A 23,528-nucleotide genomic window follows, 5' to 3' on the forward strand; every position below is an offset into this window, starting at 1 on the left:
CATCAGGATTTGTGGGTGATTCTTGGCTTTCCCTTGAAACCATCATTAACTCCAGAATGTATTTACAATACTAAAGTGGAAAGCAACAGCGCCTTTGGTGGGCACCAAACCTCAGCTTTAGAAGTGAATTAAACTGATAAGCTAATTTCAAGCTACATGTCGTAGTCATCGTGGCAGTTTCTCAGAAGTAAGGAAGATGGTTTCTTGATTGATTCCCAGACAGAATGGTGGACACAGAGATGACTGAACAGGCCCAGTCTTGAAGCACAATATTTCTGACAGATGTTGCACATGATTGCTGCAGGAAGCTTCTGCCGGTCAGGGTCTTGCCCTCTCTCCTTTCCTCTTTCTTCTCTTCTCCTCTGTGGTGTTCATCTGCATTTTTTTGAAAGACTTCCACTCCTGTGTGGATCATTGCTCGCTAAATGGCTCGGCCCCTCATTTGTTCTTCCCAGGTCTTTCAGTCGATGGAGCAGCTCTTGAGGTTGTGCTTCAGGAGGTCCTTTAAGGGTATCTTCTGCCCTCTTCTGGACTGTCTTCCTTCGCTCAACTGGGAGCAGAAGATCTGCTTGGGAAGCTGGCCATCATCCATCGTAATGATGTGACCCACCCACCCCGAAGGACTTGATGCTCTCGAAGTTTTTGATAATGACACATTCTGTGCTCTGGAGCTTGGCTTCAGCTAGGAAGCTGATGATGGTGCAGTGGTCTTCCCACCTGATGTGGAGGATACTCCTCAAGTAGTGTTGGTGGAATTAGTTGAGGGTCTTTAGGTGGCGGCGGTAGGTGGTCCAGGTCTGAGGTCTATTCAGCAGGGTTAACATGACAACACATCTCATCTTGTGCTGAAGGTCTCTATTGTTGGAAACATTTGTTCAAAGCTGGCTGAAGACAGTTCCTGCACACATGAGTTGTTGTTTGATCTCGTCATCGATGTCAGCATTTGATGAAACATGGCTGCCCAGTTATGGAAATTGGGGTCATATGTTGTGAAACAGAGAAGGGAAAAGTGTCTGCTTCAGCTACCTTCAAACAAAATCATTCCCAGGGTTATGTGGGGGTGTGACAGCTGTAAATCAGTCACAAACTACCAGTTTACCTTGCTGATTTCATCCATTTCTGTGCAGAAATTTGTTTCTCACAATCACACCTGCTTCTAATCCATCATCAATCCAGCATCCATTAAGTATATGTAATATCTTAAGATATTACATCAGCAAAACAAAGTTGGTTTATAAAGACAAAGTCAGAGGGGTGAGGTTGATATGGTTTTTGTACACACGGGCACATAGCGTATCAGGATGCTGAGGATGGTGCTACCAGGCACAAGAAGAGGGAGGCCAAAGAGGCTTATGGATGTGCAAGGAACAGCATGCAGGTGGTTGGTGTGACAGAAAATGCAGAGGACAGGGTGAGAAGGAGAGATGATCTGCAGTGGTGACCCCTAACATGAACAGCTACACGCTGGTGAAGCAGGGTATTGTTTTCATTGGCGTGTGTGCATGTCTGTTGGCAAGATAAATCAAAATAGTTGGATGGATTTCCTTCAAAATTGGTGGGAATATTATTTGGATGGCTATCTAGAGGTACTAGTTTTTGAAGTGTTTTGGCCAAAGGTCAAGGAAAATATGGTCCAAAAACACCTTTTACATATAGATCAACTACCAAGAGGCCTACATTTAGATGGGTTATCTAAAGAATATATTGATCATCAAAATATTTGTGATTCACTGGTATGAAAGACTTCATAATGAAGTCACACAGATGTCATATGAAGTCATCAAAAATGCTATTAGACATACACTACCGGTCAAATGTTTTGGACACTCTTCCCCTTCAATTGAATAGAAAAAGTGTCCAAACCATTGACTGGCAATGTGTGTATACTTATACATTTATGTATCTCATGGTGTGTAGAGCATGCAGAGTATGCATCCTCCCTCTATTGCCACAGTCACAAAGTACAGCAATACAAACAGACATGAGCAACTGTCACGCACAACAAATATATATATATATATATATATATATATATATATATATATATATATATATATATATATATAAATCACAGCACTGAGCCAGTATGAGATACAGGTACAGTTTCTAAAATGACATTGCAAAATCGTTTAGAAGTAGTCATGCACACTGACTAAGAAAGTTTCCCTCTCAATCCCTCAAAATAGCAGCACCCAGTGGTATGTAAAAGTTTTGCCACCCCTAATGATTTTTCTTTATAAATCATTGGCTGTTTGGATCAGCAATTTCAGTTAAATATATCTTAAGCAGACAAATACAGTGATATTTGAGAAATGAAATGAAGTTTAAAGGAATCACAGTAAGTGTGCAATAATTATTTAAACAAAAATTAGGCAGGTGTATATATTTGAGCACCCCAACAGAAATAATACATCAATATTTAGTAGATCCTCCTTTTGCAGAAATAACAGCCTCTAAATGTTTCCTATAGCTTCCAGTTAGTCTGGATTCTGGTTGAAGGTATGTTGGACCATTCTTCTTTACAAAACATCTCCAGTTCAGTCAGGTTGTTGATTTCCGAGCATGGACAGCCCGCTTAAAATCACACCACAGATTTTCAGTCGTATTTTCAATCAGTATTTAGGATCGTCTTGTTGAAAGATCCAGCCCCGGCACAACTTCAAATTTGTCACTGATTCTTGAACATTGTTCTCAAGATTCTGCTGATATTGACTGGAATCCATGTGACCCTCAACTTTAACAAGATTCCCAGTACCTGCACTGGCCACACAGCCCCACAGCATGATGGAACTACCTCCAAATTTTACTGTAGGTAGTGTTTTTCTTGGAATGCTGTTCTTTTTCAGCCATGCATACCACCCTTGTTATGTCCAAATAACTCAATTTTACTTTCATCAGTACACAGCACCTTATTCCAAAATGAAGCTGACTTGTCCAAATGTGCTTTACCATACCTCAAGCGACTGTTTGTGGTGTGTACGCAGAAAAGGCTTCCTCTGCATTACAGCATCTCATTGTGCAAAGTGCGCTGTATAGTTGAACGATGCACAGACACACTATCTGCAGCAAGATCATGTAGGTCTTTGGAGCAGGTCTGTGGGTTGACTATGACTGTTCTCACCATCTTTTGCTCCAGCTTATCAGGCCTTAACTAGTACTGTGCCTGTGGTCTTCCATTTCCTCACTGTTTTCCTCACAGTGGAAACGTACAGGTGAAATCTCTGAGATAGCTTTTTGTATCCTTTCCCTAAACCATGATGTTAAACAATCTTTGTTTTCAGGTCATTTAAGAGGTGTTTAGAGGCTCCCATGTTGCCACTCATTAGAAGAGATGCGAAGAGGAGAAACATTTGTTCTGCAACAGCTGCTCTCTTCCACAGCATGTCTTTTTCCTGATTCTTTCCCCTCAGCCCCAACCAGTCCCAGCAGAAGACTGCCCCTCCCTGAGCCTGGTTCTGCTGGAGGTTTCTTCCTGTTAAACGGAGTTTTTCCTTCCCACTGTCGCCAAGTGCTTGCTCATAGGGGGTCGTTTTGACCATTGGGGTTTTTCTGTAATTATTGTATGGCTTTTGCCTTACAATATAAAGCGCCTTGGGGCAACTGTTTGTTGTGATTTGGTGCTATATAAATAAAACTGATTTGATTTGCAAATGGCCACCTTAAATACCCTTTCTCATGATTGGCTTCACATGTGTAAGGAGGTCAAGGGTCAAGGAGCTTACCAAACCAATTTTATGGCCCAATAATTAGAGCTAAATATATTCAAATCAATAAAATGAAATGGGTGTCCAAATTTATGCACCTGCCTAATTTTGTTTAAATAATTATTGCACACTTTCTGTAAATGCTAGAAACTTCATTTCACATCTCAAATATCAGTGTCTTCGTCTGCTATATGATATATTTAACCGAAATTTCTGATCCAAACAACCAATGACTTATAAAAGGAAAATCATGGAAATCATCAGGGGTGCCCAAACTTTTACATACCACTGTAGCAGCTGTTAGTATGCTATGCTGTTTTCTAAAACCAGACAGATATGAAGATACAATACTATTTATATTTAAAAATTCTTTAAGTTGTTCACTGACAAAACTTTCAAGGAGTTTGGCTAAAATGCATGGTTTAATAAAGATTGGCCTGTATTTAAGAACTGAGGGGTCCCCTTATTTCAGTAGAGAGAACGTAGTGTGGTGGATATTCAGCACATAACGGATATAATTCACCATACAAGGTTGTCACCTGTGGTTAGTGAGTGATTCCTGTTCTGTTTCTTTGGTGTGTCCCAGCTGGGACTGCTACAGTGTTGATGTGTGATCCTGTTCTGGTCACATGTTGACGTGTGAAGCGTATATTAAAGCCTCCCGGCCCCTTTAATATTTGTTCCTGTCAGGCATGTGACAAAACAGACTGTTTTTCTGTTGGGACCCCTCTGTTGTTAATGGGTGGGGTCGAGCTGTTCTTAAAAGTCTGGCAACGTATGAACCTTTTGGAGTGAAAATAAATGACATGCAAGTGTGAAATAGAAACTGTTGTCCTACGCGCGTAGCCCTCAACATACGAGGACTGTCCATAAAGTATAGGTCCTTTTTATTTTTTTCAAAAACTATATGGATTTCATTCATATGTTTTTACGTCAGACATGCTTGAACCGTCGTGCGCATGCGTGAGTTTTTCCACGCCTGTCGGTGACGTCATTCGCCTGTGAGCACTCCTTGTGGGAGGAGTCGTCCAGCCCCTCGTCGGAATTCCTTTGTCTGAGAAGTTGCTGAGAGACTGGCGCGTTGTTTGATCAAAATTTTTTCTAAACCTGTGAGACACATCAAAGTGGACACGGTTCGAAAAATTAAGCTGGTTTTCAGTGAAAATTTTAACGGCTGTTGAGAGATTTTGAGGTGATTCTCTCGCTTTAAGGACTTCCCACGGAGTGAGACGTCGCGCAGCGCTCTCAGGCAGCGTCGTCAGCCTGTTTAAGCTGAAAACCTCCACATTTCAGGCTCTATTGATCCAGGACGTCGTGACAGAACAGAGAAGTTTCAGAAGAAGTCGGTTTCAGCATTTTATCCGGATATTCCACTGTTAAAGGAGATTTTTTTAATGAAAGACGTGCGGACGGGTCCGCGCGTCGGCTCGCAGCCGCCGCGACGCTCCGCCACAGGAAAAACACCTCCATTGGAAGCCTTAAGGACAAGTTGGAACATGTCCTGCTGTTAAACAATTTCTCAGATACTCACTCCACTGAAAGCCATCAAAAGCCGCCTGGATTTTACAAATGGTTATCAACACGGAGGTGTTTCTCCTGTGCCGCCGCTCCGCGTCAGCTGCGTCCCGACGCGCGGACCCGTCCGCACGTCTTTCATTAAAAAAATCTCCTTTAACAGTGGAATATCCGGATAAAATGCTGAAACCGACTTCTTCTGAAACTTCTCTGTTCTCTCATGACGTCCTGGATCAATAGAGCCTGAAATGTGGAGGTTTTCAGCTTGAACAGGCTGACGATGGCGGCTGAGAGCGCTGAGCGACGTCTCGCACCGTGGGAAGTCCTTAAAGCGACAGAATCACCTCAAAATCTCTCATCAGCCGTTAAAATTTTCACTGAAAACCAGCTTAATTTTTCGAACCGTGTCCACTTCGATGTGTCTCACAGGTTTAGAAAAAATTTTGATCAAACAAAGCGCCAGTCTCTCAGCAACTTCTCAAAGGAATTCCGACGAGGGGCTGGACGACTCCTCCCACAAGGAGTGCTCACAGGCGAATGACGTCACCGACAGGCGTGGAAAAACTCACGCATGCGCACGAGGGATCAAGCATGTCTGTCATAAAAACATATGAATGAAATCCAGTTTTTGAAAAAAATAAAAAAGGACCTATACTTTACGGACAGCCCTCGTACTGCTGCATATTGAGAAAAAAAACTCGTGAAGTGGGCGGAGAGCTGCTCATTACAGCGTAGACAATACGCTGTAATGAGCAGCTCTACGAATACGCCACTGTGACAGGGACTTTTTCAGCTGTTGCATTTTCCACAATAGGCAGATTTCCAGATAAAAGGAATGACATAATGGTAGTGTAAGATGTTAAAATCTAATTATTTTAAAGCTCTGTGAACATCTATCAGATCAAGAATCGTGAAACTTAATGAATGAAATGCAGTTGATTTGGGTTGAGCCCTCTGACTCTGCCTGAGAATTAAATGAAAAAACCTGATGAAATAAAAATGTCCAATTTAAAATAGTCAAACTATATATTCACTTGCTGCATTTTAGAAGGCACATACCTGCCTAAGCTTCAGAGAAGCCTAGGGAAAAATGTTTTACATGTGTACTGAAGACACAAAATCCCTTTGTTTAACATGTTTATTTTTTGATGATAAAAGATACATTACTCCCTACAGTACAAAAAACACACATTGGAAAATACAGGACATTTCCAGAGAACCTGCAAACAACCGAGGGAAACTCACAATAACTGTCAGTGCTGAGAACAGCACTCTTTCCAGTGTGGGAGGAAAACGTCCGAGACCTCGGCACTGCTGATGACCTATCTAACAAGGGTGCAAAAATAGTGACCCAGTCAAGGTACTGTGGAAGAGAAAGGACACAACTGTAACCACTTTGAGAGGAACTAACTTTTTCCTTTTTTTTTTTAAGAACCTTCAGCTTATGGTCTAACTTAAGGCATCACTACTAAAATACACTGCTTCTGCATGCATGTCTAGTTTTGTTCAACAGACACACTGACACGCACAAAATTATGAATGCATATGAAGAGAAAGTTCATTTCTAGAAATAAACGGGGTGAATTCACAAACAGAATCCAAGGTGCAAGCTGGAGAATGTCGTTGAGCTAAACCTCGGTTGTTTCCTCGTGGTCGGTCCACGTTCACAGCCGGTCAGAAACCTCTCTGTACAAGTTTGTGGCATGGACGCAGCAGTGACTCAGGACTTCTACCATCAACCAGGTGGACAGAAGCAAATCAGAACAATCAGGGAGACCATATAGATTTATATTTATATATATTTGATTCTTTTATAAGTAAAGACACAAAAGGCAATCAAGAGATGACCAACATGTAAAAAGTTTGTTACAGGTAATTATATAAAAGGCCAAGATGCTTTTGTTTTACTCTTACTCTATGAACGGACTAATGTACACAAGAGTACACCGGCTACATAGGCTTTCGTCCCAAGGTGTCCCCCGTTCAAAGAGTTTACATAATCACAGCTTGCACACAATCTGTAATCTGAAATACAGAGCCATGGAAGGAAAAAACAAAATTAAAATTTATTAATTGGATTCACATACATCAAAAGGGATAGGGAAATGCCAAATGTTTGTCATTCTAAAAAGTAGAGCTGAGACACCACATTCATGAGCATTCAAAGTATAGCACAACTCAGAAAGGGCATGAAACAACTGATGTCATTTTCCTTACAAGCCTCGAAGTTCCATGTTTGGCAAACTAAACACAAGCACTGCGTAATGTGTGGTAAACAAAGTAAAAACTCTCCTCTCCAAACATCCCTTCAGTCCTATTATCTTCTGCGGTTCTACTTGGAACAAATACAAAAGTCCTCCCTGTTCCATTACCATCTGTTGCAGCAACCTGCAACCAACTGAATGACGTTTTAAAAATATAGTGGCAACCTCAACACAGCCACCCGTCGTCTTCCCACAAACACAAGCAATAGGGATGAACAACAGTTTAAAAGTGATGCTTAAAAATGCACACAACATACACACAGGTGGGAAAGAAAAACAAAAGCAAAACATAAAAATACAAAAATAAACTACACATACAGATCTCCGTCATAGCTTGCTAACTTTTTGGAGAACAATTTTGCAAGATGTGTGTGTGTTGCAAGTCTCAGTCCAAGCAAAGTTTGTCATTGTTCTCCACAAATCTCTTCCTTTGCCATTCTTTGTATGTCCACTTCATAGCTTCAGCCACCAGTCCTCGCTTTCAGGGGGGATTTGGTGTGTGTGTTTTTTTTTTTTTTGGGAGGGGGGCACAGTGATGACATTACCGGCAGACTGGAGTCCAGTACGATGACTGCTCAGACTTGGTTCTCAATGAAGCAAATTTGAGAAAAAAAAAAAATGAAAGAGAGTGATGTCCTCTTTCTGAGGACAAGTGCTTTATTTGTTTCCATACCGATTTTATCTCGCAGCTAATCTATCATCTCCACAGCCTGTTCAACACTGTACACCAACTCGTGTAGTCTCTCTCTACATCCCCCCAATTCACAAAACAAGGACAAAAAACAAAAACGTAACAATGCGGTCAGGCTGGCTCCCAGATTGTGAAAGATGTAAATGCTTCTCTATACTGCTTAACTACTGAAACAAGCAAAAAAAAAAGTTATAAAAAAGATGGAAGGGGACGCGACTGCAAAAGATAATGTGCTTCTAGATTTCTGTTGCTCTAAAAATAGTACGACCAAAAGAACAAAAAGGGATTTATCTACAGAAACATCTCAGATCGGCTTCCATTTTGACTTCACGCTCTTGCTCCACCTTCATCGCCGTCTTGATTTGAGACTGGAGGGTGGAGGATGAGATTAGGATGAAGAGGTGCAGAGGTGAAGGTCAGTCTTCCTGATAAAAGGACAGCAAGTGGAAAAAGAGGACAAAAGACTGGGAGGGGTCTCAGAGCAATCTCACTGGTCCGTCCTTGCTTTCTTTGGACCAGTAGCCTTACTGGAAAAGACACAAAAATTATGGCATAAATCTGGGAGAAGACAATTCATCACTTCTGTGAGCACAGTATGAAACTTTACACGACTTACGTATCGGGAGAGGGGCCTAGTCGCTTTGGGGCCGTTTTTGCTGAAGCAGCATCCTTGCTAGACTCTACATAGCAGGAACAAAAAAGAAAAAAAAAGCTGGATATTTCTAAGCTCACGAATAATCGGTTTGTTATTCTATGACTTTGTGAACAGGCGCGCTAACCTTGCAGCCATCGAACTTGTGTAGCAGGGCCATAGCCCTTCTCATTACGTGCCGCAATACGGAAGATGATGGCTGGTTTGGTGGTGTAGTCGATGTGGGCGTTTGAGAGGCTGGACGACTGGACCAAGCAGGAAGGGTTCGGTCCACAGTATACACGCATAAAGGCTAACTGGGCCGGGGTGGATGCCTTGGCCTCTGTTGTCTGGTTGCTCTGAATAGCCAGGTACACAGAATACTCTATGATTTTCCCTGACGTCACTGAGGGTGGCTCCCATGTCAGGTGGGCTCCATCTGGGCTCTGCAAGGGGGTGCAAAGGTCATTAAAAGTCACCAAAACTGTTACTTTTGATTTGATTTATTGTTACACAAGTACGGATGTAATGTAATGGTACCACGTGTGTCTTACCTTGCTGATTTTGATGGCACAAGGTGCTCCTGGAAAACCTGGTAGGCAGGTCTTAAAAGCGGATATCTCAGAGAAAGAGCCGCGGCCACAAGCATTGATTCCAGCCACACGGAACTTGTACGCCGTTCCTGGCTGCAGCTCCATTTTCTTCATCTGGCTGTAGTCTGGCATGACACCAGAGTCATCCTGCCACACAACAAGTCAATACATTACAGACACACACACAAAAGGTCCATTTCCACCAACAGCATGCTACCTACTTCGCAGATGTCACAAATGTTTACTGGACCAGCCCCATAACTGGCTTGGCCTTCTCAGCTGCTGTATCTCCAATGAAGAAGGGTTGTCAAAGAAAATAAATGAATCAATACCAATCGATACTACAAATAGGTATGGATTACATATTAATTTGCAATGGAATCAATACCACCAGCAGTGTGTTGTTCATAACATCCAGTTTTAACAACATCGCAGACTGTGTTCTCGCAGCCAGCCCCTCCTCTCACTACAAGTATCATGTTAAAAAAAAAAGCACAGGACAGAGACTGACTGCTCTCCTTTCAGTTCAAAGCAGATAAAGAACCAATCGTAGCACCTCACAAGTACTGGAGTCGAAGACAGCGAGCTGTGACACAGTGTTACCATGGCAAAGAGAAAAGTAAAGTCACAGAGTGTTTGTTGATGGATAAGACGAGATTGCACTGCGTGCTGTTTTAGTGTCAAAGTCGTGATTTCCCAGGTCGCTCGTCACTGTCATCCTAATGTTGCCTTGAAGACAGCTGGAAAAACCAGTGTTGCAAGGTTTGTAGAAACGTATCAAATGTCAGCTCTCCCCAGTTTGTCTGTGATTGAAGTTATACACACACACTCGGCACACACGTACACAGACGCCACTTGGCTTTAATATACGCAGGTATGAAAGTGGTGACAAACGAAAAAAGCTGAAACCCAAAATTACGAGTGGGGGTGTGGGGGCATTCCCCCCCAGAAAATTTTCTGAATTTTAGAAGCTCTGGAATAAGGGGCTATTTCAAACAATAAACTGCAGAGAGTGCAGCACCCATTTTGGAGGGTGGTGGTGGTGGGGATCCTTTTTCAAAATCACTTCTCTACTACAACCCCTGGCAAAAATTATGGAATCACCGGCCTCAGAGGATGTTCATTCAGTTGTTTAATTTTGTAGAAAAAAGCAGATCACAGACATGACACAAAACTAAAGTAATTTCAAATGGCAACTTTCTGGCTTTAAGAAACACTATAAGAAATCAAGAAAAAAAGATTGTGGCAGTCAGTAATGGTTACTTTTTTAGACCAAGCAGAGGAAAAAAATATGGAATCACTCAATTCTGAGGAAAAAATTATGGAATCACCCTGTAAATTTTCATCCCACAAATTAACACCTGCATCAAATCAGATCTGCTCGTTGACATTGACCCTATGCCATGACATTGACCCTATGTGTCTTTTTGCAAGGAATGTTTTTGCAGTTTTTGCTCTATGGCAAGATGCATTATCATCTTGAAAAATGATTTCATCATCCCCAAACATCCTTTCAATTGTCCAAAATATCAACATAAACTTGTGCATTTATTGATGATGTAATGACAGCCATCTCCCCAGTGCCTTTACCTGACATGCAGCCCCATATCATCAATGACTGTGGAAATTTACATGTTCTCTTCAGGCAGTCATCTTTATAAATCTCATTGGAAAGGCACCAAACAAAAGTTCCAGCATCATCACCTTGCCCAATGCAGATTCGAGATTCATCACTGAATATGACTTTCATCCAGTCATCCACAGTCCACAATTGCTTTTCCTTAGCCCATTGTAACCTTATTTTTTTCTGTTTAGGTGTTAATGATGCCTTTCGTTTAGCTTTTCTGTATGTAAATCCCATTTCCTTTAGGCGGTTTCTTACAGTTCGGTCACAGACGTTGACTCCAGTTTCCTCCCATTCGTTCCTCATTTGTTTTGTTGTACATTTTTCGATTTTTGAGACATATTGCTTTAAGTTTTCTGTCTTGACACTTTGATGTCTTCCTTGGTCTACCAGTATGTTTGCCTTTAACAACCTTCCCATGTTTGTATTTGGTCCAGAGTTTAGACACAGCTGACTGTGAACAACCAACATCTTTTGCAACATTGCGTGATGATTTACTCTCTTTTAAGAGTTTGATAATCCTCTCCTTTGTTTCAATTGACATCTCTTGTGTTGGAGCCATGATTCATGTCAGTCCACTTGGTGCAACAGCTCTCCAAGGTGTGTTCACTCCTTTTTAGATGCAGACTAACGAGCAGATCTGATATGATGCAGGTGTTAGTTTTGGGGATGAAAATTTACAGGGTGATTCCATAATTTTTTCCTCAGAATTGAGTGATTCCATATTTTTTCCTCTGCTTGGTCTAAAAAAGTAACCGTTACTGACTGCCACAATTTTTTTTCCTGATTTCTTATAGTGTTTCTTAAAGCCAGAAAGTTGCCATCTGAAATGACTTTAGTTTTGTGTCATGTCTGTGATCTGCTTTTTTTCGACAAAATTAAACAACTGAATGAACATCCTCCGAGGCCGGTGATTCCATAATTTTTGCCAGGGGTTGTAGTATTCTGCCCTTACTAGAATGAAGCAGTTTTATAGCTTGGCAGATCATTAAACAGGTCCATTAGTAAACATCCAGAAGTTAGCATTGCCCCTGTTTTTAAGTTTTCTATACAACTATCAACTGTTACAGAAGACGATAACAGGTCAGTTTAACATAAAAAAGTATTACTCACAGACATATGCTGTTTAAGGTTAAGCAGGGGAAAATGAAGAGAATGAGGAGTATAAAGCAACACATTTGCTTCAAGACTTTCTTCAGTAGGAATGAAACTACGTCAACTCTAGAGGAACAAGCAGCACCACACAGTCAACATTCACCTAACCCTTAAAGCGGCAGCACAAGTAACAAGTCTGCTTACAGGTTGTCTTAAGCCCCATTCACACTGTGCCCACTTCGAGTTGCGTCGTGCAGTGTCATGACGACGCCACATGGATGCAACCTGGTGCCGAGACGATGTAGCTCAATGCTACAACACCGTGACGGACGCAAAGGACGAAGTGAATCGGATGCCAAAAATTAAATGTTTCATTTTTTTCTACGTCGAGCACAGGACACAGAAAGGAAGTGGTTTCAATGCAAGTCAGGGTAAAGCAACGTACTCAACATGACTGGAAGCTACACCCTCACAATACGTTACCCGATGCCAATTTATGATTCCTGCTGTGTTCCATTGTTCCTGAAGTATAAATCGTGCAGGATTGTTTGTATACCCTGCACATAATGCAGTAAAACTACACGGTCAAAGAGCACAGAAAAAAAAATGCTCAGCTTGGCTGCCGCTGGAGCTACTCACTCTTAAATTCTCTTACAACTGTAAATAAAGTCCATAAAAGTCCTGCTCACAGACTGATTGCTAGAGACAAGACATGTCAACATCCAGTAAAAAGTCCGGACATCTCAAGTCCACTCACGGACGATTCATTCGCGCACACATATGTGAACAATTAAAAGAAAAACAAAACTCCCTGGCTGCAGGCAGTTCCTCGCTCTCCCCTCAAACTCTCTCATAATTGTGTTAAATAAAGGACAAAAAAGGACATATGTCCTGCTCACAGACTGAGTGCCAGCAACAGGACATGTCTACATCAAGTATAACTCCAGACATCTCCACATTTACTCACGGATGGTTCGTTCACACGCGCAAACGCAGCTCACAGTCAAAGGAAGAAAGATAAACTAACAGAAATCAGAGCACAGACCTGCAGCCCTGGACAAGAACAAATATAAACTAGAAGAGAACAGACTGTAGCCAGACTGCCTACAGATCCTCCTCTGCATTCTCACCTCCTCTCTGCCCACTTGCTGCGTGCACCTGAGGCAGACATTCCTGCGTCGTCATGATGCCGCATGAAGCAACTCGAAGTAGCACCGGTGTGAAAAGGGCTTTATAAATTAAGAACAAGTTAAAAATCATTAACAGACCATTAACCCACCTTTATCACAACCGCAGACAGTCAACGAGAGTGCGCCAACAGTTCAATATTATTATCCAGAGGGCTCCTTAGCTGCCCAAAAAGGTGCCTGATGTAAAAGCATTAAATTCGGCACTGAACGCTTCCTACCTAACAACATTAATCTCAAAAATGGGGCAGGCAACTGGCAAAAAAAAAGTGGAAATTTGCCAAAAACCAGATATGTTTCATCCCTGTATACAGGTGATTTACCACCCCCTGTTGGAATGGCACAAGAGTCCAGAATGTAATTATCAATGTCCACTGTTACCTTATATACCTAATTTCTCAAAAAAATATTAGTCCTATCAACTTTTCGTTTTCACAGCATTCATCCTTGACCCAAAATAAATACACATTCCAAACAGCAAATGTCTGCAAATGTCTGTTTTGTTTGTGATCAAAGCCGTACACACGTATGCACACATGTACACAGAGCCCACTTGGCTTTTAAATTGATGTTTTGTTCTATAATTTATTAATTAAAAATTGCCTTGTAATTATCTGTTATCTCCCTTGTGGCATTGGTAACAAGCCTGAAATGCTAGTATGGTGAAAACCCTACATCGAAGTAAACTCCCTCCGGGCACATGCAGTTGTGTACACAATGATGCAATCATTCTGTAACAATTTCAATTACAGCGTACATTTTTCTCTTTCCTCCTTTGGTACTTGAATCTTTGGTAGACATCATCCGTCTCCTCTGCTATTTATATTCGGATTCAGTTCTAGTGCTCTTGCACAAGAACTAACCTTGTTTCACTAGTCTGGTCTGTTGCCTTCTCTGTGTGCGTTAAAGACCAATCAGCGATGAGTCCCACCCAACCCTACCTACCTACCTCAGAGCAGAGACTTATCTCGCCTGTGAAAAATGCTACAAAAATCAGGGTCAGTGCATGTGGTGGAGACATGCAAAGCTGTCTGACCCCTTAAAACAGGTTCCATTGGTGGAAACAGGCTTAAAGTTACAGTCACATGATGTAAGCCACAAGAGAAACTCACATCTCCCTGTGATTCGTCCGCTGGCACGTAGAAGTGGGTGACAACCATATTTGTCACTTTGACGATTCCAACATCAAACCACTGGTTCTCTTTCTTCACAACAGGCTTCACCTGGGCTGGTGGAGGGGCTTGTTTCTGCAGGTCAACAAAATAAAATGAGGTCATATTTAAAAGGTGAAGTGCATCATGTGACCTGAACAAAGAGCCACAGGATGAGTGAAGATAGAGTGACTCACCTCGCCCTCGATGCCGTTGGCCACCTCTGCTAGAACAGCTGCAGCTTGCAGCTTGGCTGGACTTGCTACAGATACGGAGGGTGCAAATGTACTAGATGGAGCCAGTGCTGCAGAATGGATGGAACCATAGAACGAAGTCAAACACATGCACTAACCACTGTCCAAGCTAACTGCGAGCCAAAGCACAAAGACTTACTCTCAGCTGTGGTACATGGCAGCAGTGATGCCACAGCGCTAGTGACTGCAGCTGCCATCTCATTGTGCCCGTTGCTCTCCACAGAGGGGTCGTTGAGGCTGTCGGCAGGAGCAAGGCCCTCAGTAGGCAGGTTTGTGTCGACTGCGCTTTGCTGGGCAGCGGCGTGTGCCTCCTGGAGCTGCTGCTGCTGCTGAACCAGTGCTGCCAGCTCCTGCTGGGTTAACATGATTGGGATGCTGGCTGGTTGCTGGCTTTCCCCAGCAGCGACGCCTTCATCTGTACAACGATTTCACATTTTAAAATTGGCGCCCATCGCCAAGGTGATTCATTTTCACAAGTTACTGTGAGATTGCTATACAGAGCCCGCTGCTACTCTTCAGGAGCAAAATAAAACCAAACATGCACACAACTATCTGGAGGCTGTAAACTCACTCATTACAGCTTGCTGAGCTGCCTGGAGGACGGCCTGGATTGCCAGGGCCTGGGCTTCCTCGGTGGCTGCTGCCTGAGCAGCGGCCTCTGCAGCTGCAGTCACAGCCAGCTCTTCGTCCGACAGCCCCGTCACCATGAGCGTGGCTCCCTGGCCCTCAGACAGCAGCTCTGAGGGCAGGTTCAAGGCCGCTGGTGCTGCCGCTTCTCCCTGAATAAATACGGTTTTGCGACTTTATATTACTGCTGTGTAATCTTGTATTGTTTGTAATTGCCACTGTACCACTGTTGATAGTATTTAGTGCAAAAAATGGAAAAAATAAATAAATAAATTCTGTGGTTTACTTCTGCTTGTGCATCCATAGGAGCGGCTCCCTCCTCTGCAGGTGCAGCTTCTGCAGATGTTGCCTCATCAGTTTGCATTGGCTCTTCTGTGGAGCTGACGGCGGCACTCACCCCCTCTGCGATCGACGAGATCGACTGCACAGACCAAAAAAAAAAAAGTACACATTTACAGTCACAAAAACAACATGCTGCTCTTGCATTATGACACTTTAGAAGACCTGTTGGTAACAAAGTCCTTACCGTTACAGAGGGTCCGGGAGCCGGCGTGGACTGAGTGACAGTAGTGATGGCTCTGCTCTGGGCTGTGGTAGCTGGGACAGTCTCTGCTGTGGTGGAGGCCACATCTGTGCTGCTGGTTCCTTCTGCTTCCTCTTCTGTCTGTTGGGCTGCTGATGGACACATAACTTAAAGTAGTATTCGCATCATACCAGAATCTGGGGTGTCACTGATAACACAGCAGTTCAACATGAAAAGATTTCTTGCTGTCTGTTACAAGAAGAGTGTGAGACTGATGAAGAGCTCTGCTTCAGCTTAACAAGAAAAGAGTCAGACAGTACTTTCCGTTCAAAGCAGATTAGGAGTCATTTTTCTTTTATGAGCAAAAGATATCTCAAAATTTCTCAAAAAAAAAAAAAAAAAACTGACTGACTGATACAGGTCAGTTTGAAGGCTAGTATTGATAGACCTCTTTCCATTTGCCATTTTAATCCATGGTGCACTGCAAGATGCCACATTGTCAGGCAGACAATTGTAAACAAAAGCCAAAGCAGGAAAGTTAAAAATCTTTTAAAAATGCTGTAAATGCCTCCGGTTCCCCATGCACATCACTGGGATTTTTTGGATGAAGCTACAACTGCAATTGCTACCTTCCCACAGCAGAATGTCATGTCTTAAACCACCTTGACACTTGCAAGAATGTGATCCACTTGCACGCAAGACTGTGTGCCAATGAGTAAACTTGTAAACTGTGCAAGGCCCTGCGTGCAGTGACACGCATTGACATGCCGTGTTTGCAAATAGGCTGCGCAATCTTCATGACTAGTTCACACAAGTGGCATAAAATTTATCCGTGCAAGAAATTTTGAACATTTTAAAATTTTCTTTGTGCACAAGCACACAAGACTCTGTTGATGGTCTTCCCCCCTCCTACCCATGATGAAATCTGTGGAATTCAGGAGTTTTCACAGCCCAGAGCACTCTTGACCGCAGTGTTTGTCTATTTTTAAAAAATAGTAGAGAAGCTTGAATCTTCGACTGGACTGGGATGCTTGACGCGAGGACGTTTCACTTCAAATCGCAGAAGCTTCCTCAGCTAAAATTCTTGCTCTGGTGGTCTGACTTCTGTCTTGACTCTTGTAGAGAAGAATAATCAATACTGATCCATCTACTGGGGAACTAGAACTTCTTCAGAAAGAGCAGCAGAGAGAGGTGATGGAAGAACTGATAAAGTCTGCTCTGTACATGTAAGGTGAAATTAAATGGTCTATTTTAATCCAGTGAAGCAGGCAGTTTTTCTGTCATCCTGAGTTTTTTTTGTTTTCCCCCCCTCAACATTTTGAGTGGGATTGCATTACTTTTTCTTTTTAAATAATATAATATGTAACTGCCTTGTCTGAACAAGACCTGAACCTGGACTGATTTGTCAAACCTGCTGTTTTAAATGTAAAACTTTGTGAATGAGTTTCACTTTCCTCTTTCACTGATGCTGTGCCCCTCCTCCTCTGCTCTCTCTCCCTCTCTGATCTTTCACGCGTCTGCTGTTTTTCAAACTGAGTTTTTGAAAACATGAAGCCTTTCAGCTGTAAAATAAACCAAATTTAATTAAACCTTACGTACTGGCCTGGGCTTTGCGTTCTCAGGGTGCAGGACTACTTTGTGTCCCTAGGGTGACTAAAAAGTCTGCGGGTCAGAGAGCTTTCTCTTATTGTGACCCTGTTCTGTGGAAAGATCTCGCTGCGTCAATAAAAGTCAGATTCTGTGGAGACTTTCAAGTCCAGATTTAAGATGCACTTATTTTCCCTTTCGTATGGCTAGCATACTGGTATAGTTTTGTTTTACGTTTTTTTTTTTTTACTCTTAATTCATTTTATTAGTAAACAGAGCGTGCCGCAGCCTCAACTTTACCTAAATTCTGGGTCTTTTAGTGAAGCTTAGGGCTAGTTGCCGGCGATCACCTTAGTATTTCTTCTGTTTTTTTCTTGTTTAATTCTGGCAAATTATACAGTATTTGTCTTTCTGATGCCTGATTTGGGATTTGTATTTGTGCTGGCGACCCTCCTGTCCTGTGCACCAACATCATTTCCTGTATATCCGTTTTGTGAATTGTTCTGTAATTTACGCCTGTAACATGGCCCAAGCATGGAGTGTGAGATCGACAGATGTCATCGGTGCAGCGTCTGCAGTGATGCGGTCGCTGTATCGGACCACTGTGGTGAAGAGAGAGCTGAGCAGGGGGGCAAAGCTCTCGATTTACCGATCGATCTACGTTCCAACCCTCAAGTATGGTCATGAGATTTGGCCCATGACCGAAAGAACGAGATCGCGAGTACAACCGGCCGAGATGAGTTTCCTCCGCAGGGTGGATGGGCGCTCCCTTAGAGATAGGATGAGGAGCTCGGTTTCGCTCGGGAGGAGCTCGGAGTCGAGCCACTGCTCCTCCACATCGAAAGGAGCCAGCTGAGGTGGCTCGGGCATCTTTTCCGGATGCCCCCTGGACGCCTCGCTGGAGAGGTTCCCCAGGACCTCCTCGCTTGGGAGGAGGCCCCGGGGAAGACCCAGGACATGCTGGAGGGACTACGTCTCTCGGCTTTTGGGAATGCCTCGGGGTTCCACCGGAGGAGCTGGGGGAGGTGTGTGTGGATTGGGAGGTCTGGGCGGCTTTGCTTGAGCTGCTGCCCCCGCGACCCGACTCCGGATAAAGCGGAAGAAAATGGATGGATGGATGGTATGGCCCAAGCAGAGGGTCACCCCTTTGATTCTTGTCTGCTTGAGGTTTCTTCCTCAGAGTGAGTTTTTCCCTTACCACTGTTGCTCTGGGGGTTAGTAAGGTTAGCCCTTACTTGTGTGAAGCGCCTTGAGGCAACTCTGTTGTGATTTGGCACTATATAAATGAAAATAAATTGAAATTTCTGAATGTATCTTCAAATACGGATACGGATTAATGTCGGTTTTTCATGGCTGAATTTTTTTCTTCAGTTCAGAGCAGAGACGCGGTTTCCAGTTGCTCCTGTTCACAGCACTGTGGCCAAAGAATGCACTGACTCCGATATCTGCTGTTTGTGATTTGATACAAAGAAAATGAGAGATATATTTCTTATTACTTGAATTATTGGTTTAAAATTGCAAAACTATGACTCTATAAGCTTGAAATATGATCGAATTAGTACATTCTCAGCAACATTTCAGTTCATTTTTCAGAAATTCTGTGCTGGACAGCACAGACAATTTGAACCCAACAGCCGGGCGGAAATTTGTAGTACCGGATGGGGCCGCCGGGCGCTGCCCGCCATGGCTAGAACCCCAATTACTGTACAATATTGTGTATAAGATACTATGTATATTCTTTGTTTTTTTTTTTTTGTCTGTTAAAAAGTTATTTTTGTGGCCAGGAACGGATTAATTCATTTTATTTTGTTTATGGGAAAACTGGTTTTAGTTTAAGAACATTTAGGAACCAATTAAGTTCTAAAACCGATGTTCCACTGTCACACCTTGTGCAATTTCAGTAGATTTCAGTAATTAGTACAGATTTTTTTTTTTGTTTGGTTTTATGCTTTTCATGGTTCTGACAACTGCTATTTTTTTAAATTTACTGATAGTGTTCATATTGCAACTGAATACAAGTAAGTATTTTAACATATGTAAAATATTGGATACCTTGCTTTCATTTTTGCATTCAGGACCACAGGCAAAATGTTCTTGTTTTCATTGCTCATTAAGTACTTTTTCTAAATCAATAAAAATTATACATTCCATCCGAACAGTGGATTTGTGCTCTGTGACATACCTAGCCACTTGTAAATTTTCATGCATCATCCTGACTTTTCTAAAGAAAAGTGGCTGTAAAATTGATGATATATAAACAATATTTCATTTGTTGAATTACCCATGGCCTCTGAAATATGTTGTGACTGTATAAAAATGGCTGTAATTCCACAAGTTACCAATTTTTTTGTTAAACCACTGGAATTAAAACTGAAGGTCTACACTACATGCATATTTGCTTCATTTTAACTCTGCTGTGTCGAAGCAAAATAACAAAAATTGTGTCACCACCCAAAGGTGGTAGATAATTTTAGTCACATCAACACCTAGATATGACTGGTTTCTGAAAGCTGAACCAAGGGACATCAGCACTTTTGTAAAATCTTCCATGTCAATTAGACCAAAACTTCAAGATGTGTGCAGACAGAAACTTAATTTTGTAAAAAAATTAATATCAAGGCTACTGCATTCCTGTGAGGTGACAGTCGTAGCAAATGTGCTTGTACCTGTGCCTTCGCCTGTTTCCATGCTGCAAGTGGCAGTGGTGGCTGTGTTGGTGGTTCCAGTCTCATGGGTTTCACAAGGAGGATTGGAGCATACAACCTGGACTGTGCCTGCCCCTGTGCTGGTCTGGTCAGCTCCCATGCTGGAAGAGGCTGTGGATGGTGTGTTGGTGGTCCCTGTCTCATGAGTTTCACAAGGTGGGTTAGAGCACACACTCTGCACTGTGCCCGCCTGACCTGCACTCATGTTTGATGATGCCTGGGTGGGTGTGTTGGTGGTGCCTGTCTCATGAGTTTCACAAGGTGGGTTGGAGCACACACTCTGCACTGTGCCCGCCTGGCCTGCACTCATGTTTGATGATGCCTGGGTGGGTGTGTTGGTGGTGCCTGTCACGTGGGTTTCACAGGGTGGGTTGGAGCACACACTCTGCACTGTGCCCGCCTGGCCTGCACTCATGTTTGATGACGCCTGGGTGGGTGTGTTAGTGGTGCCCGTCACGTGGGTTTCACAGGGTGGGTTGGAGCACACATTCTGCACTGTGCCCGCCTGGCCTGCACCCATGTTAGATGACGCCTGGGTGGGTGTGTTGGTGGTGCCCGTCACGTGGGTTTCACAGGGTGGATTAGAACACACCTGCTGCACTCCTCCTATGGTAGCCGATGCCGTTGTAGCAGTGTTCGTTGTCCCAGTTTGATGGGTCTCACATGGAGGATTGGAACACACGCTCAGCGCAGACATGCTGGCTGAAGCAGTTGTGGCTGTGTTGGTGGTTCCTGTCTCGTGGGTTTCACAAGGTGGGTTAGAGCAGACTTGTTGAGTCCCAATGGTGGCAGAGGAAGTTGTGGCGGTGTTGGTGGTTCCAGTCTCATGGGTCTCACATGGTGGATTCGAGCAGACCAGGGTAACAGTTCCAGTACCTTCCCCGGCTCCTGCAGCCTCAGTGGAGCTGGGCTGCTCTGAGGTTGGTGAAGCTAGGATGGACACTGGTAAATCCTGCACTGGTTGTGCTTCTACCCCACTGGGGGTTGTGATCAGAGTTACCTGGGTGGGCTGGTTCTGGGGAGACAGATGTGATTATGCAATATTAAATCATACATACCTATTTCATAGGCAGAAAAAAAGTTTAGTGTCTCTCTGAATTCTTCATTTTTGTCACAAGTAGCAGCTCTGTAGATCCTCTGATGTTTACATGGTTACTGTGTGCTACAAAGTCCTATTATTACTAGTACTGTTGACATCATTTATGCGATGACAAAGTCATACCATAATGTCCAAATTGCAAATATACAATAGAAGAAGGTGAGCCACTGGATCTTACTTGCACAGTGACTGTAGACGACGGCAATGCGGAGGCAGACGTCAGGCTGGTCTGGGCAGCTGAAACAGTTATCGCACTTGGGCTGATGACCTGACTGGACAGGGTAGCAATAGTACCCAAAGTGGTGACGGGAGTAATCAAAGAGGCATTTGAACTGTCCACGCTGGCCCCCGCTAGACTAGTGGAAACTGTACCACTAACTGTCCCAAGAGTGGTTACACCTAGTAGAGAGAAGCCAAATCACAAGATCTCTGTATTAGGGTTGGGTAAGTTAACACCAAAATTAACACCGAAAAATTTCAACTTATGAGAAAGTCCGTAAAAATCCATAAATTAGCAGCATCATTGTTTAAGCCACAGAGTTCAAAGTGTGTGAAAAAGTAGCGTGTTATAGTTCGGAAATTTCGGTAGCAACTATAACTACTTTTTTAAAGTAACATGCCCAACACTGATGATAAATGACCTCCCATTGCACCAAATGGAACCATTGAGTGTACCCACCTCCGACCAATATGTACGAGGGTAGGCTGAAAAGTTCTAAGGCTCACTATAATGCAGTTAATGCATTACTCCTTCATGGGGAGCCTTAGAACTTTTCAGCCTACCCTCGTACAGTAATCAGATTTTTGCATTGTTTTAAAATATATTTTAATAGTTTACTCCCAGATTAACTTTTTGTACCTTTCCTCTAAACTGTGTCCAAAGTATTCTAGAAAGGGCTGAAAGGGTGCAGGTTTTCTATGCAGCCACTGACTCCAGCAGGTGATTTCACCAATGAACTCATCCCATCTGCTCAAAGTGATGTTAATCAGTGAAATCACTTGCTGGCGTCAGTGGCTGCAAAGAAAAACTGCACCCTCCCGGCCCTTTCTGGAATAATTTGGAGACCACTGCTATAAACAAAGTTTCCAAAAAGTAAATAAATAACTAATTTCCCATAATCACGGGCAAGAATTCAACAAACAGTTGCAGCCAAAAAATTGCCTCCCTGGCAGAAGTAAAAAATGTCTCCCTTACCAGTGGTGCCCTTAACAACCAGAGTGGTGACAGTGGGTTTGACAGCAGACACAGTCACCGGTGTAACAAGTCGAACACCACCCACTGTGCTCATGGGCACAGTGCGCAAAATAGTGCCTGGTTGCCCAGGAGCACCTTTCAGAACCACCTAGACGCACACATAAATGAGAATGATTCGCCTTCGGTATTATGGCAATAGTTAGCACAATGCTTGAACATATGCAACAGCTAGCATGCAAACTGTGCTTACCTGTGTGAGACCCTGCTGGCCAGCTGCCGTGGCAAGTTTGGGCACTGCAGTGATGATTTTACCAGGGGTGCCAGTGGTCATCACTTTCGTGGTAAGAATTGTGATTGGCGTTTTCATGCCAGCACTGCTTGTAACACCTGCATAAACACAACGCCAGGCTGAAACCAAATTCTCTTAATGCTGACAGGATAAGCAACACAAAGGTCGAGACCCTAACAGTAGACAGTGCAGTAAGCTCAGAAATTTAGACCTGTTGCTCCAGGCTGGGTCATAATGGCTGACATGGGGATGGTCTTAATGATGGTGGTGCCCTGCTTAGTAGTTGTAGGAGAGACACCACTGATGTTGAGGATAGTCGGCTTATTTCCTGTGCCCCCTGCCTGAGACGTGGTGATGATGGTTGTGGGCTTGCCATCGGTGGAGGTTACCAGCTTCAGGATGGTGCCAGCTGGTAGAGGACCTTTCGCCTGTAAAGAGCAGCCACAAATTAAGCCAAACCACCAGGAAACACTAAATCATGCATTTACTTTGTGTGAAGTGATTCAAATTAAGCAGTGTTTTTAATCTGACCTGTATGATCTGTGTCAAAGGGTTTGTGGAAGCCTGGCCTGTCACAGCTGATGTCTGCACTGGTTTGGTTTGTACCACAGACATCATCTTGCCAAGGTTGGAGATCTGCTGATGTGAGCAAGAAACCAGAGTACACGAGCCACCAGAAATCAAACTGCACAGTTTTCACAATTTTTACTTCCATCTTCCCCTAGTAGCACACACTCAATTTAAAAAAGACATGAGGATTTACCACATGTGAAAAGGCTGCTCTCACGTTTGTG

At 43.2% G+C, this 23,528-nt stretch overlaps 1 protein-coding gene across 2 annotated transcripts in view; it reads right to left on the minus strand.

Moving 5' to 3' along the window:
* Positions 1-6,351: 6,351 nt before the first annotated feature.
* The window catches only part of hcfc1a (host cell factor C1a), a 37,076-nt gene continuing 19,899 nt past the window's right edge, over positions 6,352-23,528 (minus strand). Inside the window, exons 13-28 of one of the 2 annotated variants that reach the window (XM_034167280.1) lie at positions 23,266-23,370; positions 22,946-23,162; positions 22,696-22,832; positions 22,446-22,593; positions 21,429-21,649; positions 20,113-21,166; positions 15,863-16,008; positions 15,623-15,757; positions 15,281-15,488; positions 14,849-15,124; positions 14,653-14,759; positions 14,417-14,551; positions 9,360-9,545; positions 8,954-9,251; positions 8,791-8,854; positions 6,352-8,701 (exon numbers count right to left, since the gene is read on the minus strand). In XM_034167280.1, coding sequence (XP_034023171.1) covers positions 8,662-8,701; positions 8,791-8,854; positions 8,954-9,251; positions 9,360-9,545; positions 14,417-14,551; positions 14,653-14,759; positions 14,849-15,124; positions 15,281-15,488; positions 15,623-15,757; positions 15,863-16,008; positions 20,113-21,166; positions 21,429-21,649; positions 22,446-22,593; positions 22,696-22,832; positions 22,946-23,162; positions 23,266-23,370 — 3,477 coding nt within the window. In that variant the 3' untranslated portion in view covers positions 6,352-8,661. Of the gene's footprint in view, positions 8,702-8,790; positions 8,855-8,953; positions 9,252-9,359; positions 9,546-14,416; positions 14,552-14,652; positions 14,760-14,848; positions 15,125-15,280; positions 15,489-15,622; positions 15,758-15,862; positions 16,012-20,112; positions 21,167-21,428; positions 21,650-22,445; positions 22,594-22,695; positions 22,833-22,945; positions 23,163-23,265; positions 23,371-23,528 lie in introns of both variants that reach the window. The other variant, XM_034167279.1, reaches the window with a different exon arrangement.

This window comes from Thalassophryne amazonica, chromosome 3 (assembly GCF_902500255.1).
Source record: "Thalassophryne amazonica chromosome 3, fThaAma1.1, whole genome shotgun sequence".
Classification (NCBI taxonomy): Eukaryota; Metazoa; Chordata; class Actinopteri; order Batrachoidiformes; family Batrachoididae; genus Thalassophryne; species Thalassophryne amazonica.